At 43.0% G+C, this 19534-nt stretch overlaps 2 protein-coding genes across 3 annotated transcripts in view; one reads left to right on the forward strand and one right to left on the reverse strand.

Annotated features, from left to right (window-relative positions):
- Positions 1 to 8669: 8669 nt before the first annotated feature.
- Positions 8670 to 12255, forward strand: IL9 (interleukin 9). Its single transcript, XM_055299615.2, has 5 exons — positions 8670 to 8806; positions 8919 to 8954; positions 9037 to 9069; positions 10345 to 10476; positions 11981 to 12255. Exons 1-5 carry the CDS (start codon positions 8693 to 8695, stop codon positions 12098 to 12100), a joined length of 435 nt encoding a protein of 144 aa, XP_055155590.1. The 5' UTR covers positions 8670 to 8692; the 3' UTR covers positions 12101 to 12255.
- A 2088-nt stretch (positions 12256 to 14343) lies between these two features.
- The window catches only part of SLC25A48 (solute carrier family 25 member 48), a 56105-nt gene continuing 50914 nt past the window's right edge, over positions 14344 to 19534 (reverse strand). For both annotated transcript variants that reach the window (XM_055299799.2, XM_063612658.1), the window contains one exon: positions 14344 to 16445. In XM_055299799.2, coding sequence (XP_055155774.1) covers positions 16393 to 16445 — 53 coding nt within the window. In that variant the 3' untranslated portion in view covers positions 14344 to 16392. The remainder of the gene's footprint in view (positions 16446 to 19534) is intronic.

Below are 19534 nucleotides of genomic sequence, written 5' to 3' on the forward strand. Positions count from 1 at the left end.
GGAGTGAAGAGATATTGAAAATTCTCATACTATTTAAACTCTTCCTAACTCGCTTTTTATGTGCCCCAAAAAGGAGGCACATAAAAGGAATATGAAGAATGAACTCCCTTAGGGATGGACATGATCTAAGTAAAGTTGTTAATGCAGCCTCTTCCTTTCTGAAAGAGAACCTGGCTTTTCCATTCATTATTTAGCTCTGTTCCCCTACACACTAGATGAAGATGAAATATGTAGTAGGCCTGGGTGGCAAAGTGTCTGGGCTGGGACAACTATAAATGAACTATCCATTTTTAGTGGAGTGTCACAGCCTTGGGCTCTCCTGAGTGCAGGGGTCTTGGAAGCTGTCTGTGGAGCTGTTTCACCAGATATTGACTCCTGTGGGGCACAAAGCCTTAGGCCAGGACGTCTTGGGCCTCCCAATGGAAGTTGTGCTTCTCCACACCTGAGTCATCACCTGGAGCACTAAAGAGAATGGTGCCTGGATGACCTTGAGGGCCATTCCTACTGAAGAGGAGCACCTAATGCTGCCACCCTGGGAACCTGTGTTTCATCCTCTTTTCAAAATAAAGGAAGAACAAATTGATTCCATCAGCGTATTAAAACCGTAATATAGTATGACCAAATAGAACTTATTCCAGGAATGTGAGGATGGCTCAACATTTAGTAATCGATTAAAATAATGTATCATACGAGTTAGTGGAAAGAAAACTCATGATCCTGATAAAAAATTGAAAGGCATTTGTAAAATTCAGCTATCATTTCTAATAAAAATTTGGAGAACTGAATATTCGAAACTGTTCCCTATTAGGAAATCAACAGCAAACATGATATTGATTGATACGTGATTATTTTAGATTCAGGATGTACATGTGCAGCTTTGTTATATGGATATATTGTGTAATGGTGAGGTCTGGGCTTCTGATATACCCATCATCCAAATAGTGACCATTGTACCTAATAGGTAATTTTTCAACCCTCACCCTCTGCTTCCCTCCCCCCATTTGGAGTCTTCAGTGTCTGTTGTTTCCATCTTTATGCCCATGTGCACCCATCGTTTAGCTCCCACTTATAAGTGAGATCATGCAAGCAAACATGATATTAAAATGAAAAGCATTGAAAGCACTCCCAATAATATGAAGGAAATGTCAACAATCATTACCACAACTGCATTCTAAAGTCCATCTACAGCTGTAAGATAGCTCATTGGACTAAATTAGAGTCCAGAAAAACACTTAAGAAAAATTAAAATTTAGTGCTCAATAAGGTGGTATTTCAAATCAGTAGGTAAAAGAGATATTTAGTTAGTATTGACCAAACATGGAAGAAAAATAAATTAGAATTCTTCTATGCCCTCAAATAAACTCTAAAAAGATTAAAGATTTAATTGCTGAAAATAAAATTATTCACAGACTGGAAAAATAGAGATAAATATGTTATATGTTTGACCACATGAAAACACAGTCAGAAAACACTACAAGCATAACAACAAACAGAAGAAAATAAATGTAACATATTTGAAAAACAAAGATACAAAAAGAACTCTTAGAAATCAGTAAGATTAATATACCAACAGAAAGATGGGCACTAACACGTAACTCACAAGTGAAGAAATATAAAAAACCAAGAATTTGTTAATTTATGAATTCAATACATACGTATTAGCATCATAAATTTGCCAGACACACGGCCGAGGTTAATAAAAAATCACTGTCCAGTGTTGATAAGGATGTCAGAAGTAGACATTCTTAAACATGACTAATGGGATTATTATAAATTATAAATTCTATTATTATATGTTAGAACATCTTTCTGGAGGGCAGTTTGGCAAAATGTATTGAAAGTGAAAGGGTTAACAAATACTTGACCATTCATTCCAAATCTAGGATTTATATTGTCATGAGTGGATGTGAGCCCTGGAACTGGGCAGTCATCTTATAGCCCCAAGGGGAGGGAAGTCAACCCACAGTGTGGCAAAGCAGCCTGTCTTCCACAAGACCTCAGAGCTACAGATCCGACCACCCCAGGACCCACCGTATCCACAGATGCAGTGTTTTGTGAGATGGCAAATTTCCTTATCACTCCAGTCAGTGTTAACTGGGGTTTTGTGATTTGTGGTCAATCCAATCTTGATGACACAGGACTCTGCCCTTCCATTCAGACCTTCCAGCCTCATCTTCCACTTCTTTCCAACAGCCACCTCTGCAGTAGTCAGGCTGCTTCCAACCCTGCCAACACCTCTATTTGCACTTCTGGTCCCAAGATTGTGAGAGAACAAATTTCCGTGGCTTTAAGTCACCCAGTTTGTATACTTTGTGATGGCAGCCCCAGGACACAGATACAGCTGAGGCCTAGAATCCACCTCCCTCTGCCCCAAAGGCATACGTTGATTTTCTGCTTGTATTAAGTAGACTTGGAATACAGCCTATAAAGTATGGGTCAACAGAAGTGGAGATTGATTTATGGCCTTGCAGATAAGAACACAGGCTCTGGGGTCTGGTAAATCTCATTCAAGTTGCCAGCTATGTGTCTATGGCAACTCTCCTAGCTTCTCTGAGCTTCCATTTGGGTATCTACAAATCGGGTTAATAAAGATTGTTGAGGGGGCTGAGTGAGATGATATATATATATAAAGTGCTTAATATGTTACCTTGTGAACAGGAAGATTTAACAAATCCTAATGCCTTAAGGCCCCAGTGTAATCCAGAACAACAATTCTCATCCTCCCTTAATTAGATGGACATCAATGAATTGGCCACAGCAAAGCGTGGGGAGTAGGGGGAGTCCCATAGTCTATGAGAAATACAGGGGCAGATCTCAAGTAATGATGGACTATGCCAATGGGAGGATGTGAAATTCCTTTTACAAGGATAGCCCAGATTGTTATTAACCAACAACAGTGAGGAAAGAGAAGTGAGAGGAAGGAGGAAAGAAATAGATTCTAAGTCTTGGAGCTCAGAGAAGACTGCGTGGGGCCACACAGGGAACAGTAGCTTCCAAGGGCAGCAGACACAGGGTTTGCTCAGGCAGGATGTGAGGGAAGGGGTCCTGGGTTCCCCTTCCATGGAGAGAAGACCCAACCAAAGGACAGCATCACCAGCGGGGCTTACCCCATCACGCTTACTTAGAAAGTAGTGATCTAGAAATAACTACTTGATTAGGAAATTAGCACTTGAGGATTCTCATAACTAGTTATCTCTTGGCTGCTTGGAGTAAAAGGCAGAACGGGTTTTACCTGGAAATGTAGTGCCTTTTTTTTTTTTTTTGGTCATTTTATGCTGTGCCTTCCTAGAACACATAACCATTTTGTTTTATTCCTAAAGAAATAATCCATGACATATGAGCTTTTATCACAAAATAAAAGCATCAAACTTTATCTTTGGAACAAAATAAATGGTTGATCATTGTCTTTTGTCATTTATTGTAAAATATGTTATCTATGATAACTCCTGGTATGCATCTCACTCCAATCTTCTTGATATTTAAAATAGGTGAGTAATTGATTTCTGAGCGTGGTGTATTTGCTCTGTAGCTTATTTGCATACTTACATTTTGATACTGAAAGAAATCCTAGGAGCTAAACCTCAAAAGTCATAGACTTGGCCTAGATAAACATCTGCTGTTTTAATGGCATTTTGAACTGCAGAGCTACCATTTAACAACCCTGTATTCTTTTCTTTTTTATAACTGAGTGGGTGGGGAAATGGGAAAGAATTCTAAAGAACCAGTCACCTTACCTGTCTCCTTCTCTCTGTTTCATCCTTTGCAGAGGAGCTCCTGCACTACGCATGCCTTCCTCGTGCAGTTAGTCTAAGAGTCCAAAGAAAGAAGAGATTGAAAAGCACTTCAGAAATTCTCAAACCCTGCACCAATGTAAGGGACTACAGAACTGCAAGAGGATTTACTCCCTTGTTGGTTAATCACTTTTCAAATGTGTTCCTTGTTCAGGTAAATGTGACATCTGCTTTTTGTTTGTTACTTGTCTACTGGGAACCATGTATTGGTCATTTCATCAATAACACAAATTTAATAAATGTTCACAAAATTAAATGTATTAGTCATTTATTCATTTAACCAGGAATTCCTGAGCACTCTGTATAGACCATGCCCTGGGAATAGTGATGAGCAAGAGAGTCCATTGTAGTGTCCACTGTCATGGAACTGACATTCTCCTGGGAGAAACAGACACTGAAAGAGGCACAGGGCAGATGGCAGTGATTGCTGTGGTCAGAGAAGGTCTTGCTGAGGAGGTGGTAGTTGAGCTGAGTACTAAAGGATGAGAGCAGGTCACATAGGGAGGAGCTGAGGAAGGAGCCAGCAGGCAGAGCTTAGCAAGGGTAAAGGTCTGGAGGATGGAAATGGAAAAAAAACTGATGCGATGGGAGGGTAGTAATGAGGGGGTATCAAAGAGCGAGGCACCTGGACCAGACCAGACCACATTTCCAAACGGAAACATACCTCATTCCTGAGAATATATCCCAAATGGAGCACTCCTATCTTTCATGAGGAAGGGCTGGGTAAAGTCTCACATTCCTTTCTCTAAGTGAGTGAGCGCTGGGGGTGCATTGGTGCATGGAAAGGGTAAGTAACCTGCCCAAGGAGCACCAGTGGCCATGGATCACTTGACCCTGAGCCAGCTCCTGAGGTGGCAGGGAAGGTGGGTGACCCAAGGCCTGCTGGTCAAGCCAAGACTTAGCTTGTTAAGTCACTCACTTTTCTCCTAACTTCAATATGTGGGACTTTTCCTAGTAAACCAGAGCCTGCCTGAGATATCTTTGCTGCAGCTACCGGATTTCATTGAGAGAAGATCTTTGGTTCATTGGACCAGCGAGCTCACTCCACAAAAAGCCTCAGGAAATGACAGGCCCCCACCACTTTGGATAATCTGGCAGTCTGTGGCCCAGGTCCCCTGCTCCCTTCCCTCTATATAGATGCCTGACCTAAATAACCAGATGGGGATAGGGAGAAGAGACACCTGAGCAACCAACCCCTAGCTCTACCCTTCCCAGGTCTGGAGGATAATAGTTGATGACTTCAGAAAATGAGGGGTGGGGTGTGGGAACTCAGCCAGGGGGTGGCCAACCTTTCCTGTAAAGGGGCCAGATAATAAATGTTTAGGCTTTATGGGTTACATATGGTCTCTGCCACACGTGCTTGTTTTTATTTGTTAATTATTTCTTTATAAACTTTAACACTCTGAACCCTTAAAAAGGTAAACACTGTTCTTAGCTTACAGACCTTACACTCAACCTGAAAAGTGGATTACAGTTTGTTGACTCCTAACCTTGGTTGCTTTGCCCTGACCAACTTCAAACCGGAGGCCACTTAATCCAAGTTAGGGATGGAGGAGCTGTTTCTTTTCATCTCTATGGGAGTACTCTGAAGGGAGCCTTCACTGACAACTGCATCTCTACATCCCTAGATCCCCATTCCCACTTTCCACATCACCATCCTCACTTACAGTCAGGAAATGGAAGCTGGGAGAGGCCAAGCAATTCCCCAAGGCCATGGAGCTAGCAAGTGATAGAGGCAGGACTTGAAGTCAGGCATTCTGATTCTAGAGTCACCGGTCTTAACCACTGCACTATACTATCCCCTGCTAGAAACTAGAGCTGTGGCTTTCTCTTTGTGGGCAAAGCCCCCATCTGTACAACAGGAGGGGTGGGGTAGTGTTTTCCTCAATGTGATAGGCATACCCGATGGCAGGTGAAATGATTTCCACGGTTCACACACACAGCATCAAATAATATTGATTAACAGAATGAAAAGATGATTGCCTTTTCACATCTCTCTCAAGTCTTCCAATAATGTCAGGGAAGGAGGTTTAGTCTGATGTTAATGTATCTTTAAAATCTCTCCAAAGCATGCTAATTTTCTTTTTTTAAACAAGAACAGGTTTTATAACTCAGAGTCCTCAGTAGGCAGTGATAGCTAGCTAGAATTTTAGTATCACTGTTGTACTATTATGGTTACTTCTCTTGTTAGTTTCATGGTTTTATTTTTGATTGCCTTTTTGATTATTTGCTATTTATGAAAAGTGTTAGTGTTGCCATTGCTGTAATTCTCTTTTCCATTTCTTCATAGTTATAATATTGCTGCTGAAGCTCCTGCCATCACACCCAAATTGGAATTAAGGGGAAAGACAGGATTCAGCCACTTTTATCTCCTATTACCAGGAAAGCAAAATAATTTTACACACTTTGCATTGATCGAAACTTGCTGCATGGCTACATGTAGCAGCAAAAGAGGCTGAAAATGTGGGTGTTTGGCTGGATACATTGGTACCTCAAACTAATCAGAAATCTATCGTCAAGAAAAAGGCATACATCCAGTACTTTGTAACAAAAGTGTTTGCCACAGGTTGGGAATCCTTTGAGTTTTTTCTTCAGTGTCTGCAAAGAGCAGGGATGGAAGTCAGAGACGTGGGATGGCTTAAGGGAATTTAGCAAAACACCTGTTTCTCTTTATCTTGTTTACCACCAAGACACTCCCTTCCCTACAGTGCAGTGGAACACTGATGAGCCATCCTCACTCCTAAGAAACGATACACAATGAAAAAAAGAGTATTGCCATACTCTTACAGTGAGGCCAGGAAATCTTATGAGTTTGTCCCCATTGGCTGTTACAGATCAGAGTGCTAAGCTAAAGAACGCCTCCCCTTTTCAATCTACTGTGTAGAAGCTATATTTACTTACCTGCACATACCTCCAAATACGTACCCTAGAAATCAGATTTGAAATCTTATAAATCCCAGAAATAGGAAGTGTGTATTTCAAGAACTACTTTTCAAATTAGTGTTTTAATTCAACAAGCATTTAGTGAGTGCTCACAGTTCCCCAGGCACCTTCTTAAGTGCTGAGAATATAGGGATGAACTGGACCCATAAGGCCCTGGAGTATATATCCTGGTGGGAGAGGCAGATAAAAGATCTGCAGAAAAACAGGAGCTCAGGAGGATTAAGAGCTGAAATCAGGAGGCAGACTTCTGGGCTTGAATACAAATTCTGAGGCTTCCTGACTTTGTGGTTTTGGGCAAATTACTTGCCTCGCTATGCCTCAGTTTCTCCATCTGTAAGATAATAATTATAGTACTTCATAGAGTTACACTGAGACTGCTTTTTTGACTCATAGTGATTAAACACAGCCATACTGAAGGGCCAGAAAGCTAAGATGTAGACAGTGTTTTAAAGGGTAAAAAATGGTGATGACAAATTACTACCCACCTCATTTGGCAGCCGAGTGTATTACATGGCTTAATGTATGTAAAGTGCTTAGAAATGTTGCTAGTACGGCCAGGCCCGGTGGCTCATGCCTGTAATCCCAGAACTTTGGGAGGCCGAGGCGGGCAGATCACGAGGTCAGGAGTTCCAGACCAGCCTGGCCAACATAGTGAAACCTCGTCTCTACATGGATGAAACTGGAAATCATCATTCTCAGTAAACTATCGCAAGGACAAAAAACCAAACACCGCATGTTCTCACTCATAGGTGGGAATTGAACAATGAGAACACATGGACACAGGAAGGGGAACATCACACTCCAGGGACTGTTGTGGGGTGGGGGGTGGGGGGAGGGGGGAGGGATAGCATTAGGAGATATACCTAATGCTAAATGACGAGTTAATGGGTGCAGCACACCAACATGGCACATGGATACATACGTAACAAACCTGCACATTGTGCACATGTACCCTAAAACTTAAAGTATAATAAAAAAATACAAAAAATTAGCCGGGAGTGGTGGCAGGTGCCTGTAATCCTAGCTGCTTGGGAGGCTGAGGCAGGAGAATCGGTTGAACCTGGGAGGCAGAGGTTGCAGTGAACCTAGATTGTGCCACCGCACTCCAGCCTGGTGACAGAGGGAGACTCTGTCTCAAAAATAAATAAATAAATAAATGTTACTAGTATGTAGTAAGTTCTCAGTAAATGTTAGCTATTATACTCTTTCAAGTACTGGGTTTTTACTTGATGTCATACAGCGTTATATAAGGTCTCCAAAGATACTGAGGAGTCCTCAAGGCCAATTTTAACAAGCATGGTTGCCACATTCTTGTGCTTATAGTTGAAGATTTCTTCTTTCAGACACTTGCACAAAGGGATACTTCTAAGACGCATTTGCATTAGGTGGCGAATTTGGTCCTGGGTATGAAAATCATTGAGATTTGGGAATAAAGGATAGTAAGACTGAGGTTGCAATTACTAAAGGAAAACCCCAACAGAGAGAAGTGAAGTTCTGCAATATCACGCACCCTCCCCCAATCCGCGCTCTCTCCCCAGTCCCCCCTTCGTTAGAACACCCATGACTGGCTATATCATATCAACATTTCCCATAATGTAAAAAGGGAAAATACAGACCTGGGCTTTCATGGAAAGTATTCTAACTCTCACAACGAGAATGCCTGCCTTCGAATTTGTTTTTCTTGGTTTTTAGATCTTTAACTTTTCCTTCAGCATTTCAGTACTCAACTTTTTGAAAATCATCTTTTCTGAGGAATGATATTTCCTGGCACAACATCATCCTTGTCAAGTGACTCAGTTTGATTTTTTTGTTTGTTAATATAAAGTGGCCCCAACTTACAGAGAAAAAGTGGGCTCTTGGTATCAGTTTGATGTCAGGGGTTTTCCACGTTTGAGAGGGAACTTTAAATACCACTCGATCTGAAGGTGTCTGCAGGCGAGCTCCAGTCCTCTGTCAAGATGCTTGTGGCCGTGGTCCTTACCTCTGCCCTGCTGCTGTGCTCCGTGGCAGGCCAGGGCTGTCCAACCTTGACAGGGATCATGAACATCAACTTCCTCATCAACAAGATGCAGGTAGGCTGCAGGGGGCGCCCGTGGGAAAGACCGCCACTGACAAAGTGAAATATGTCTGAGGATGAAAAAACTCGGGGCTGACTAAAGGTCCTTATCTCTGTATCTACTTTAGGAAGATCCAGCTTCGAAGTGCCACTGCAGTGCTAACGTGAGTGAATGCTCTTTAAGAACTTTCCAAATTAATTTTAATTTTCACATCTGGAATCTTCACTCTGAAATTTCCCTTGCAGGTGACCAGTTGTCTCTGTCTGCCCATTCCTTCTGTAAGTATAGTGAAAGAATATAATTTTGACCTTGCATTTTTTTGGTTTGTTTTTAAGTAAAAATAAGTTGCTTTATTTAATATTTAATGTTATACATTGTTGCTTAATTCAATTGTTACAGATTAGTATTCCCTGTTAAAACCGCATTGTACAAATTATTCCCTTTTAAAACTATGATCTTGAAATCCTGTATTATGAACATTTCTTTGTATTTAGTTAACTTTATGCCTCTTGAGAAGTCTGAACACTTTTCAACATTAAAAAAAAGAATCCTGAATATCTTTTTAGATAGGTGGCCATGTGCACAATTAAATAAAACTGGAACTAAGGATATAATAATTGCTATAGCTCATATCATATTGCTTTCTAACTCATTTACTGATAACTCTAGAGTTGCGAAACAATGTAAATAAAATGACAACTCCTTATCTTTCATCTGTCATGAATGATCTATGTGCTATACCTCCCCCTCCCTGCCTCCTCCCTTCCTCCCCACCACCCTGTTGTCTGTCTAGCTGATTAGAGTGACTGTTGGTTTGAATGCTGCCCTCTGGGCAGATAGAGGATCTGAGGTTGTGAGTGGAAGGAGGGCTTCCAGAGGTCCACTGCCCACTCTGGCAGGAAGGATGGGTGGCAGGAAAGTTCTGATTCCTAATTCAAACTCCTGGGTAGGGTGAGGAGGAGGCACTAAAGGTGCAGTGCTTTATTCTTTCTCATGCAAGGCCTGGGAGAATCTGAGCTTCTTGCCTGGGCTAGGGTAAGACATCACACCCATCGCAGTCCATCCATTAGGTGAGAAGAGGATAGAGCGCCTTCTGGGCAGGAACCAGGCAGACAGCACAGCCCCTGTCCCTCGGTGTACAGTCCGTGTTTTTAGCTGCTGCTGAAATACCAGCTGCATTCAATTGTCACATCCCATTAACTGGTGTGAAAAGGCTTTTCCTCACTCTGCACTTTCAGACTTACAATCCTTGAAGCTGGGAAGCACCCGTTGAAAAGAATATTCAGAGCCGACTATTTCAGGGCCCACAGCCCTCATGTTTCCTGGATGTAACATACAGGAAGTCTCCTCCAGGAGATGTCACTGTGGAAAAATGGCATCCCCTTTAAATATGGGAGATCACTTCCTACATTGGCAAGGGACCTATCTAAAAATAATGCAAGTTTGAGTAACGGTGATTAAATAAAAATCATCTCTATTATATTGCTCTTTGTGATATATTTCCAAAGCTGTCCTCAGAATATTTCTTTGAATAAATCCTTACTATTTACCAGGACAACTGCACCAGACCATGCTTCAGTGAGGGACTGTCTCAGATGACCAATACCACCGTGCAAACAAGATACCCACTGATTTTCAATCGGGTGAAAAAATCGGTTGAAGTACTAAAGAACAACAAGTGTCCAGTAAGTTTGTTTTCATATGTGATATGTTCCCATTGGTGATTTCTATGTGAATGGTGATGCCAACCTCGTTTGAACGCAAAAGGATGATAAATTTGGAATTGATAGTTCAAGGTTGATAAAAGACATCTAAGAAATTTAATCAGAAGTAATATAATTAAAGCGAGATCCATTGAAACACTAGAATTAAAGTGAGATAGATCATTGTTCCTGATGAGGCCATTTACTTCTCTCTACTATGGAATAATTAAAGAATCCTTTCTGAGTGTCATTAGAAGCTACAATCTAGAGAATCAGGGATGTAGCTCACGTAACACTAAATTATCCTAGAGATTCAATGTACTCACTGAATGGATGTTGTTAATGGGGATTTTTTTTTTCCTGTTGATTAAGGAGGTTTTGTTTTGTTTTGTTTTGGAGACAGAGTCTTGCTCTGTTGCCAAGGCTGGAGTGCAGTGGTGCCATCTGAGCTCACTGCAGCCCCTGCCTCTCAGGTTCAAGTGACTATCCTGCCTCAGCCTCCCAAGTAGCTGGGATTACAGGTGTGTGCCACCATGCCTGGCTAATTTTTGTATTTTTAGTAGAGACAGGGTTTCACCATGTTGGCCAGGCTGCTCTCCAACTCCTGAACTCAAGTGATTTGCCTGCCTTGACCTCCCAAAGTGCTGGGATGACAGGTGTGGCCACCACACCTGGCCTGCACTAAGGAGGTATTTAAAGGGCAACGCACCCAGGTCAAGGTGGAAGCTTGCCACTCATCCTGAATGCCCATCCACACATTCTTTTCTTCAGCATATACCCTAGTCCCTGACAGCAGAGTGGGATGGCAAGTTGGATAGAGGTGACCTCCCTCTTTTTTAGGTATTAGCATCTCCACACAAGATCCTAGAAGGCTGAAAGCCCTGAGCTCAGCTGTTTAGCTGTATGCGTTTCTACCATCAATGGCATCTAGTTCTAAGTGCTTAATATATGCTGTCTCACTGAATAAATACATACCTTAGGGACAATTATTCAATTTATTACTCTCAGTGAGGTTAACTAATTTGCCTAAGGCTGCATATTTAATAAGTGGCAGAGCTGAGATTTGAACTCAGGTCTATGTGACCTCAGAGCCCCACTCTTAGCCATTGTACTGTCAAATGACCTTGGAAAGACAACCTAAAAGGATAATGATACAATTTTAGGCCTCAAAGAGTCCCCAGAAAAGGCTTTCTCTAATGCAGAGATTTAGGGCCACTTAATAGGTGTGTGTGTGTGTGTGTGTGTGTGTGTGTGTGTGTGTGTAAAGACCCCTGAAATCCAATTTGAGGTCAACCACCTATGCTGTCTTTACACCACATGAGCTAGCCTGGACCTGCCCACCTATTTGCTCTGTGTCTCAAGCTGCTTCCCTTCCCATCCCCACAATCCTCACCACCGACTCTGGCTCTTGGCAGGTTGGCTCCTGGGGCTGCTTGGCTCTACATCATTTGAGTCACTCTGTCCTTATCAACTTTCATCCCCACAGTATTTTTCCTGTGAACAGCCATGCAACCAAACCACGGCAGGCAACGCACTGACATTTCTGAAGAATCTTCTGGAAATTTTCCAGAAAGAAAAGATGAGAGGGATGGGAGGCAAAATATGAAGATGAAATATTATTTATCCTATTTATTAAATTTAAAAAGCTTTCTCTTTAAGTTGCTACAATTTAAAAATCAAGTAACCTACTCTAAATCAATATCAGTTGTGATTATTTGTTTAAAATTGTATGTCTTTATTTTGAAATAAATACATATGGGGGAAAAAACAACATGAGCTTGTCTCTAAGCAATTATTCATTTTTTGCTGCTCAGAACAAAGAAGCTACAAGTGTTGTTAAGGGGGAGAATAGATCAGACACTCCTGTAGTGATAAGACTCCTGATGCTGAATACAGACCCTCAGGCTCATAGGCTGTGGCTGGAGCTGCAGGGGGGCTGCAGGGAGCAGTTACAAAGAATGTCTATGGGGACCTTCTGAGGGTTGCCGCTAGGGGAGGCTGAGGGCATGTCTGACACTGCTAAGGGGGCTAGGGTCCTGAGAAACTGGCCATGTGCCTGAAAGAGGCGGAGGCAGCAGCTTGGAAGTGGGAGACTGCTCAAGAACGTGGGCATGCAGAATAAATGCTTAATAATTAAGTGCTTAACCCACTAGTTATGGTAGGAAGTAGATATTATTATTACGCATTTCTGTTTTATATATGCTGAAACCAAAGCTTAGAAAGTCTGCATGGCTTTCCCAAGATCCCACAGGTGGTGAGATTTAGATGAAGGATTCACCCCTAGTGCTCTCTGCTTCCAAACCCTTTGCTGTTTGCGTTCTGCCCCTTTCTTATTCTCTTTATACCAAGGGTGTACATTGTGCTTCTTCCAACCATAGCCTGAGGGTAAAATAGACCCATCATCATTCCAGTCCACACTCTCATATCCAGAAACCTAGGGAGTCAGATAGGTTTCAGAATTCAAGGTTTTTAGCCTTTTAGAAAGTTAAAACAATCCATGTGCCATATATTACATAACACCCACAGCAGGGCCTGGGGCAAATTTCCATAATTAAACATATCAATCCTGCAGCAGTCACTGAAATGGTCAAGTTTTGCAGCCAAATGAGTCCTAACAAATCTTGAGTTTTCGCAGCTGTTTGGATTTCAGAATAATGATAAGAAATTAGTAAGCTGCATTAACAAAACAGCCTTTCTCTAGCTCATGCCCTACTTAACAAGAGAGGCAGGGGTGGGGGGCACTCTCCCCAAGACATTTTACCTGGGGCTGGGCTGGGCGTCTCCAGGAGGAATAGAGGTTTCTGTAGCTTCCTGGACAGCCAGCTGTATGGAGTTCCAGATCGCAGCTGAAGGGCCTTCTCTTCTCCTCTTCCTCTATGTGGGTTTTCTGAATGACTGGTGCCAGACATAGTTGAATCATGTGACATGATGTGGTTTACCACCTGCAGCATGGGGAGACACCAGCCCAAGCAGGATCACAGCAGGGACAGATGCTGATGGTTGGTGATGGTTTCAGAATACAACTCGGAAATGCAACATGTTGCCAGAGGATATGGGCAGAGACGAGCTTCCACTCACTGATGCAGATTAATCACCAGCATAGCTTGGTGCTTTCCCTCAGCTTTTCTGCAAAAGTCACATAACCTGCAGTGTTCATTCCTGCAGGCAAGCTCCAAGGAGGGTTCACTTACAGTGAAGTGTGCTATAATTATCATCTTCTCGGTGCCAGGAGAGTTGAGATTCATCAAGAAGCCACCCTGGAAAAAGGAGAACTAATATTTATTGTTTACTCTGTACCAGGCACTCCTCTAAGCCTATTTTGTAGAATATCTGGTTGGATCCTCACAACAACCCCATGAGATATTTATATAATTGTTGTATGTAATTTTTCCCACTGCACAAATGAGATAAGTAGGCCCAATAAGGTTGCATAACTTGGCCAGAAGCACGTTGCTCACAAGCGGTGAAGTTGCTACCCTCTCCAGGTTGCCAGGCCCCAGGCAGAGTTGTTTCCAGTAGATTCCAGATCAAAGCACACACTGCAGGCCAAAGCCAAGCCAAGATGTGGCCAGCCATAAAGCTGGCTTGCCCATCTATCCATCCATCCCTCCCTCTGTACGTCCATCCAGTTTGAAGCAGGAAGATGCTGTGATGTTTAAACCTCACAATTCCTCTCCTCCCATTGTCACACTGTCACCCTGATTCATTGACCCCAGACCAAGACCTCCCTTTCTCTGCAAAGGGATGCCTCAGCAGAAACTCAAAGAGGACCCAAAGGGCTTCATTCTTTATTTTTATCCTTTAAAAAGATGGTTCATGCCTAAAATCCCAGCACTTTGGGAGGCTGACACAGGCAGATCACTTGAGCCCAGGAATTTGAGATCAGCCTGGTCAATATGGTGAAACCCAGTCTCTATGGAAAATACAAAACTTAGCTGGGTATGGTGACATGTAACTGTAGTCCCAGCTACTCAGAGTCTGAGATGAGAGGATTGCTTGAGCCTAGGAGGTCGAGGGTGCAGTAAGCCATGATTGCACCGCTACACTCCAGCCTGGGCGACAGAGCAAGATCCTGTCTTAAAACAAACAAACAACAACAACAGCAACAACAACAACAACAAAAAACAGATGGCTTCATTGAGATACGCTTCATATACCATATGCAATACAATTCATCCATTTGAAGCGTATAATTCAATAGATTTTAGTACATTGGCAGGTTGCACAACCATCACTTCTTATACCGTATCATATTATCTGTAAATAGAGGTAATTTACTTCTCTTTTTCCAATTTGGATGCCTTTTCTTTCACTTCCTTGGCTAATTTCTGGCTAGAACTTCCAATACAATGTTGAATAGAAGTGGTGAGAGTACATATTCTTGTTTTGTTCCTGATTTTAGTGGGAAAGGATCCAGTCATTCACGATTAAATATTAATATGATGTGAGCTGTGGACTTTTCATAAATGCTTAGTATCAGGCTGAGAAAATTCCCTTTTATTCTCAGTCTGTTGAGCACTTTTATCATGAATGAGATTGGACTGTGTCTGATGTATTTTCTGCACTTATTGGTATAGAGGTTATTGATACAGAAGTTAATTCTTGGCTTTAGAGTTTCCAGTGGTAACTTTCCTAGCCCTGGGATAGAAAGTAACTCCTTGGACAATGGAAGAGAAGTCCGAGAGGAGAGGATGATGGCAGACACTGTTGAGTTCCCTGGAGAAGGGCTCTCTGCCTGGCCCCCAGCAGAGCCTCGGGGTAGAGAGCAGAACTCCTGGGGAGGGTAGAAAACCAAGAGTGAAGGGCACATGAGCCATATCCCCTGAATGCCCTGGGAGATGACATGAAAAGAGAATGCCTCTCGCCACATAACCCAAGGTGTGGTATAGGGAGGACCACCCACTGGCCCTAGGAAGCTGGGCTTGATGCAGCCTCCTGAATAGTTTCAACGGAGAAACCAAAGATTTTCACACAGGGCAGAGAGGGGCACTGATGTGTCTTGGAGGATGGTAAGGCCGGAGAGGCCTTGGGATGGGCATATATGGCAGGCTCAGACCACGGGACAGGGACCAAATGGGACTGAAGATGCTTCTACAGAAGCCACCCTGGAGGGAAAGCCATGCCCAGGACTAGCCAGAAAGAACATCAGGGTAGGACAGAGCACCTCCCAGGTCCCTGAAGCCTCTCCCTAAATCCCAAACCTCCCAGATCTAAAGTCAACCCCAGGGGAAGGTGGAGAAGGAAAAAATCTTGAACTGGGCATTTAACTTAGAATTTCGAAGTTTTACCCTGAAATGGCAAAATTATTTTTTTCTGTCATCAGCTTGAAAAAAATCTCAATTTAGTTAATAAAAAATAAAGAAACCTTCATTTATTTGCTGCAGACCTGAGGATGTGATTTAATCACTCAACAGACACTAACAAGTGCACAGTGAGGAGCGCGCGCTGAACTCAGCGTGCGGTGAGGAAGTCGCTACCGCTGTCCTCAGGATCCACGGGTGCAGGAGCAGGGAAAAACCTGGTCTATGCTGAGAGGAGACCGGAGGCACGGGGACGTGGTACTTGAGACAGGAGAGAGTGGCTGAGCCCAGAGCTCACTGGCCCCTCCCCATCCTCAGACAGAGGAGCGAAGCAATGTTTCTCTGGGTGGTTTCTGGCTCCCTGGTGCTCATGGTCTTGACTTCTCTGCTGGACCAAACATTTCTTGGAAAGCTCTTTGATGCCAGCCTAGCAGAGTGCGCATTGGGGATCAGAACCTTGGAGGGCTTGAATCAGTGATTCATGAGGCATCCCAGGCATCAGAAGGGCCACGTCAGTATCCGCACCATCCTAGCCCATGCTTGCTAATTGATGTCCACTTGGACGTCCAGAGGCAAAACATCTGCAGCTCTTAGGGCTTCACATGCAGAGATGACGCCCAGGGAACACTGTAGTCATCCTGTGTTCACCTCCTGGAAAAAGCAAACAACCCAGACTCAGAGAAGGCAGGCAAAGAACAGAAACCAGAAAAATCACACCAGGCCACCCCTTCCTCCAACCCCTATGTTTTGCACTTTACAGTTTACAAAAACACTTTTTCACTTGATCCTTATGGAAGCTGTGCAAAGTAGGTAAGGGAGACCAGTGTGGCCATTTTACAGATGGCTCAGGGGGCACTGATGCCTGCAAGAGCACAGGTAGCTGATGGCCTACGTGAAACTGGAACCCAAGGGGAAGGTCTCCCTAGTGTGAAGTTCTCTCCACCACAGAGAAGAAAAAGGGCAACGCCAAGGGAGATGGTGAAACCCAGGAAACAGGAAAAGAAGTGTCACGGGGCCCAGGTGCTCTCCCCACAGGGCCAAGGTCGTGCACTCCCAGACGCGGGCTCCTGCGGAGAGTTTAGTTGACCTCTGCTGCCACCAAGTGGCTATTCTGCAGGGTATCAGCCTTTGGGTGAGGGATATGTACATATACATATATATATACACATACACACACACATATGTATTTTTTCCCCTGTAGGGCAACAGTTCTCAAAGAGGACCCACGAGGTCAAAACCACTTTCATAGAACACGAAGATGCTATCCGCTCTTTTCTATCTTATGTTCTCACAAGCGTAAAATGGAGTTTCCCAAAGGCTATATTGCAAGTGATAACCCACAGACTAAAAGCAAAAGCAGACAGGGGAACACAATTGCCCTCTGTTTAAGCCAGACTTAGCCGCAAAAACGGAAAATGCAAGTCTTTTCGTTAATTACATTGGTTTAGAAAGAATCGTTATTTTCATAGAATGTTATTTATGTTAAAATGTCATGGGTTTATTATTATACCTAAATGGATAAATATTTTTGAAATTCTGTTTGAATTTCCAGTAATTGTTGGCAAATATATATATATATATATATATATACGTATATATATATATATAATATATATATACATATATATTATATATATATATATATGCACATGTTCTTTGAGGTCCTTAATAATTTTCAGGAGTGAACGGGCTGCTGTTGAGAACTGCTGCTGTATGGTAATGGTTTTTTTTCTTCTTTTCATCATTCCTGGTAAGGCAAATTGGCCAACTCTGAAGCCCCCCAACTCCAAGACACAGACACCAAAACTGGTGCTTGGCTTGGAATTCTGTTTTGTTTTCATCCTTCTTAAAAATAGGATTCCATTTGTTTAAAGACTTTCCTGACCATGACAACAGAAATTAATGCCTGATACTAAGCTCCCCGAGGGCAGGGTCCCTGCCATTGTCACCCAATGCCTATAACAGCAGTCAGTTATAGTTATAGCCACAGTCAGACTACACACACACACACACACTCTCTCTCACACACACACACACACTCTCTCTCTCACACACACACACACACTCTCTCTCTCACATACACACACAACTATATATATAATATATATTACATATATATAATATATATATATGGTTAAATAGAACCATAATGTGTTGATGGAGGAAGACTCCCAAGCTGTTGGCCCCAACTATTCCACAAGATTGCCCTCTCCAGAAAAATCTAAGAGGCAGCAGATCTGTTGCTGGCTGACCCCTCCCAGATCTGGCTACCACATGAGATTTGTTTGGGTTGGAGCCGAGTTTCTTCAATAAAGCCGAGTTTCATTCATTGCAGCCCAGGTGCTCCTGGGTGGGAGTGAAGGTGCAGAAGATGTGCTGAGGCAGTGTCTGCCCAGCATGGAGGAGGGCAGGGGGAGGGGGTGTGGCAGGGGCTGTTACTCCGAGCCAGGCTGAGGCTGGGCAGCGAGGCAGAGCCAGCCCGCAGCCTGGAAAACAAGTGTCCAGCAGGGAGCTCTAGCTCTGCAATAAGGTGTGCTTTTGTTTTAAGAAATTATAAAAAGAATATATGCTTGCTGTAAAAAAATTAAAACATTACAATAAACAACATCATCAAATCACTATCATTATAGTGATGTACAAAGAAATCACCAACATCAAAGTCGGAACTGAAAGCCTTCTCCCAATCCCACATCCCAGAAATAGCCACTATTAAATTTGGTGTGCATCCTTCAAGGGTTTTTTAATGCCCATATAATTACCAATATATGATATATATTTTAAAATGAAAATGAATAACATCATATATGTTATTCTGCTCCTCCATTTCTCCACTTACAATGTCGCTGACATATTTCCATGACAATATATGTGAGATCTATCTCAGTCTTTTTAGTGGCTGTTTGTTCAACCCCCTCTTCTATTGATAGGCATTTAGAAAGTTTCTGAATTTTCATTATTACAAACAATTCTCAATTAACATGGTCATGCTTGCATTTATGCCCATTAATTTATGCTTCCTTTATTCTAAACCCTGTTCATTCTTGCTGCTATGCTGAATCTAAGGATTGGGAAGACTCAGCCCTGGCTCTGAAGAGGGGCACAGGCCAGTGAGAAAGAGAGGGTGCACAGACATGACTGTAGCACAGGGAGGGACAAAGTGCCAGAGGGGTCATGTCGGTGGAAGGGCCATGGATGCTGCTGGGGGAGAGAGAGAGAGAATCAAGGAAGCCCTAACATCTAAGGGCTTAAAGCATCTGAGCTGGGTCGAAAACAGGAAGAATTCCTGTTCCTGGTGATGCTGGGGTAAGAGTGTCATATAGGTTAAAGAAAAGCATAGAGGCAGGGAAGCCTGGAGGGTGCTGGGCAGACAGCAGCTGGCCCAGCAGGCTTGTTGGATCACTTGGGAACTCTTTTGGCAACATTTAAACGCCCATTATATGCCTGGCACTGGATGAGACGGGGGAAATGATGAGAGCACAGGGAACCTGGACCAGAGCAATGGGAGGTGGGTCCAGAAGGGCAGTTCTGACGTGGTTGATGGGAGGCCTTCAATAGCAGTTTCAGACTCCATACTTGTGTGTCCCAACACTTTGTCTTTTTTTACACGATAAAATAGCCATCATCATGGCTGCTGGCGATGTTCCCTGGGCTGGACAGCAGGGAAGTGTAGCCTCAGGAAGATTGTCAAATGGGATTGGTGGTAAAGTCCTGAGCTGGGGCTCAGGTATGTTGAAGCCTCA

The sequence above is a fragment of the Symphalangus syndactylus genome, chromosome 11 (genome assembly GCF_028878055.3).
Source record: "Symphalangus syndactylus isolate Jambi chromosome 11, NHGRI_mSymSyn1-v2.1_pri, whole genome shotgun sequence".
Lineage (NCBI taxonomy): Eukaryota > Metazoa > Chordata > Mammalia > Primates > Hylobatidae > Symphalangus > Symphalangus syndactylus.

Coding starts and splice junctions, on each gene's coding strand:
- IL9 (XM_055299615.2), top strand. CDS start 8,693: ATGCTTGTGGCCGTGGTCCTTACCTCTGCCCTGCTGCTGTGCTCCGTG. Junction 8,807..8,918: donor TCCTCATCAACAAGATGCAG/GTAGGCTGCAGG, acceptor TATCTACTTTAG/GAAGATCCAGCTTCGAAGTG. Junction 10,477..11,980: donor TAAAGAACAACAAGTGTCCA/GTAAGTTTGTTT, acceptor TCATCCCCACAG/TATTTTTCCTGTGAACAGCC.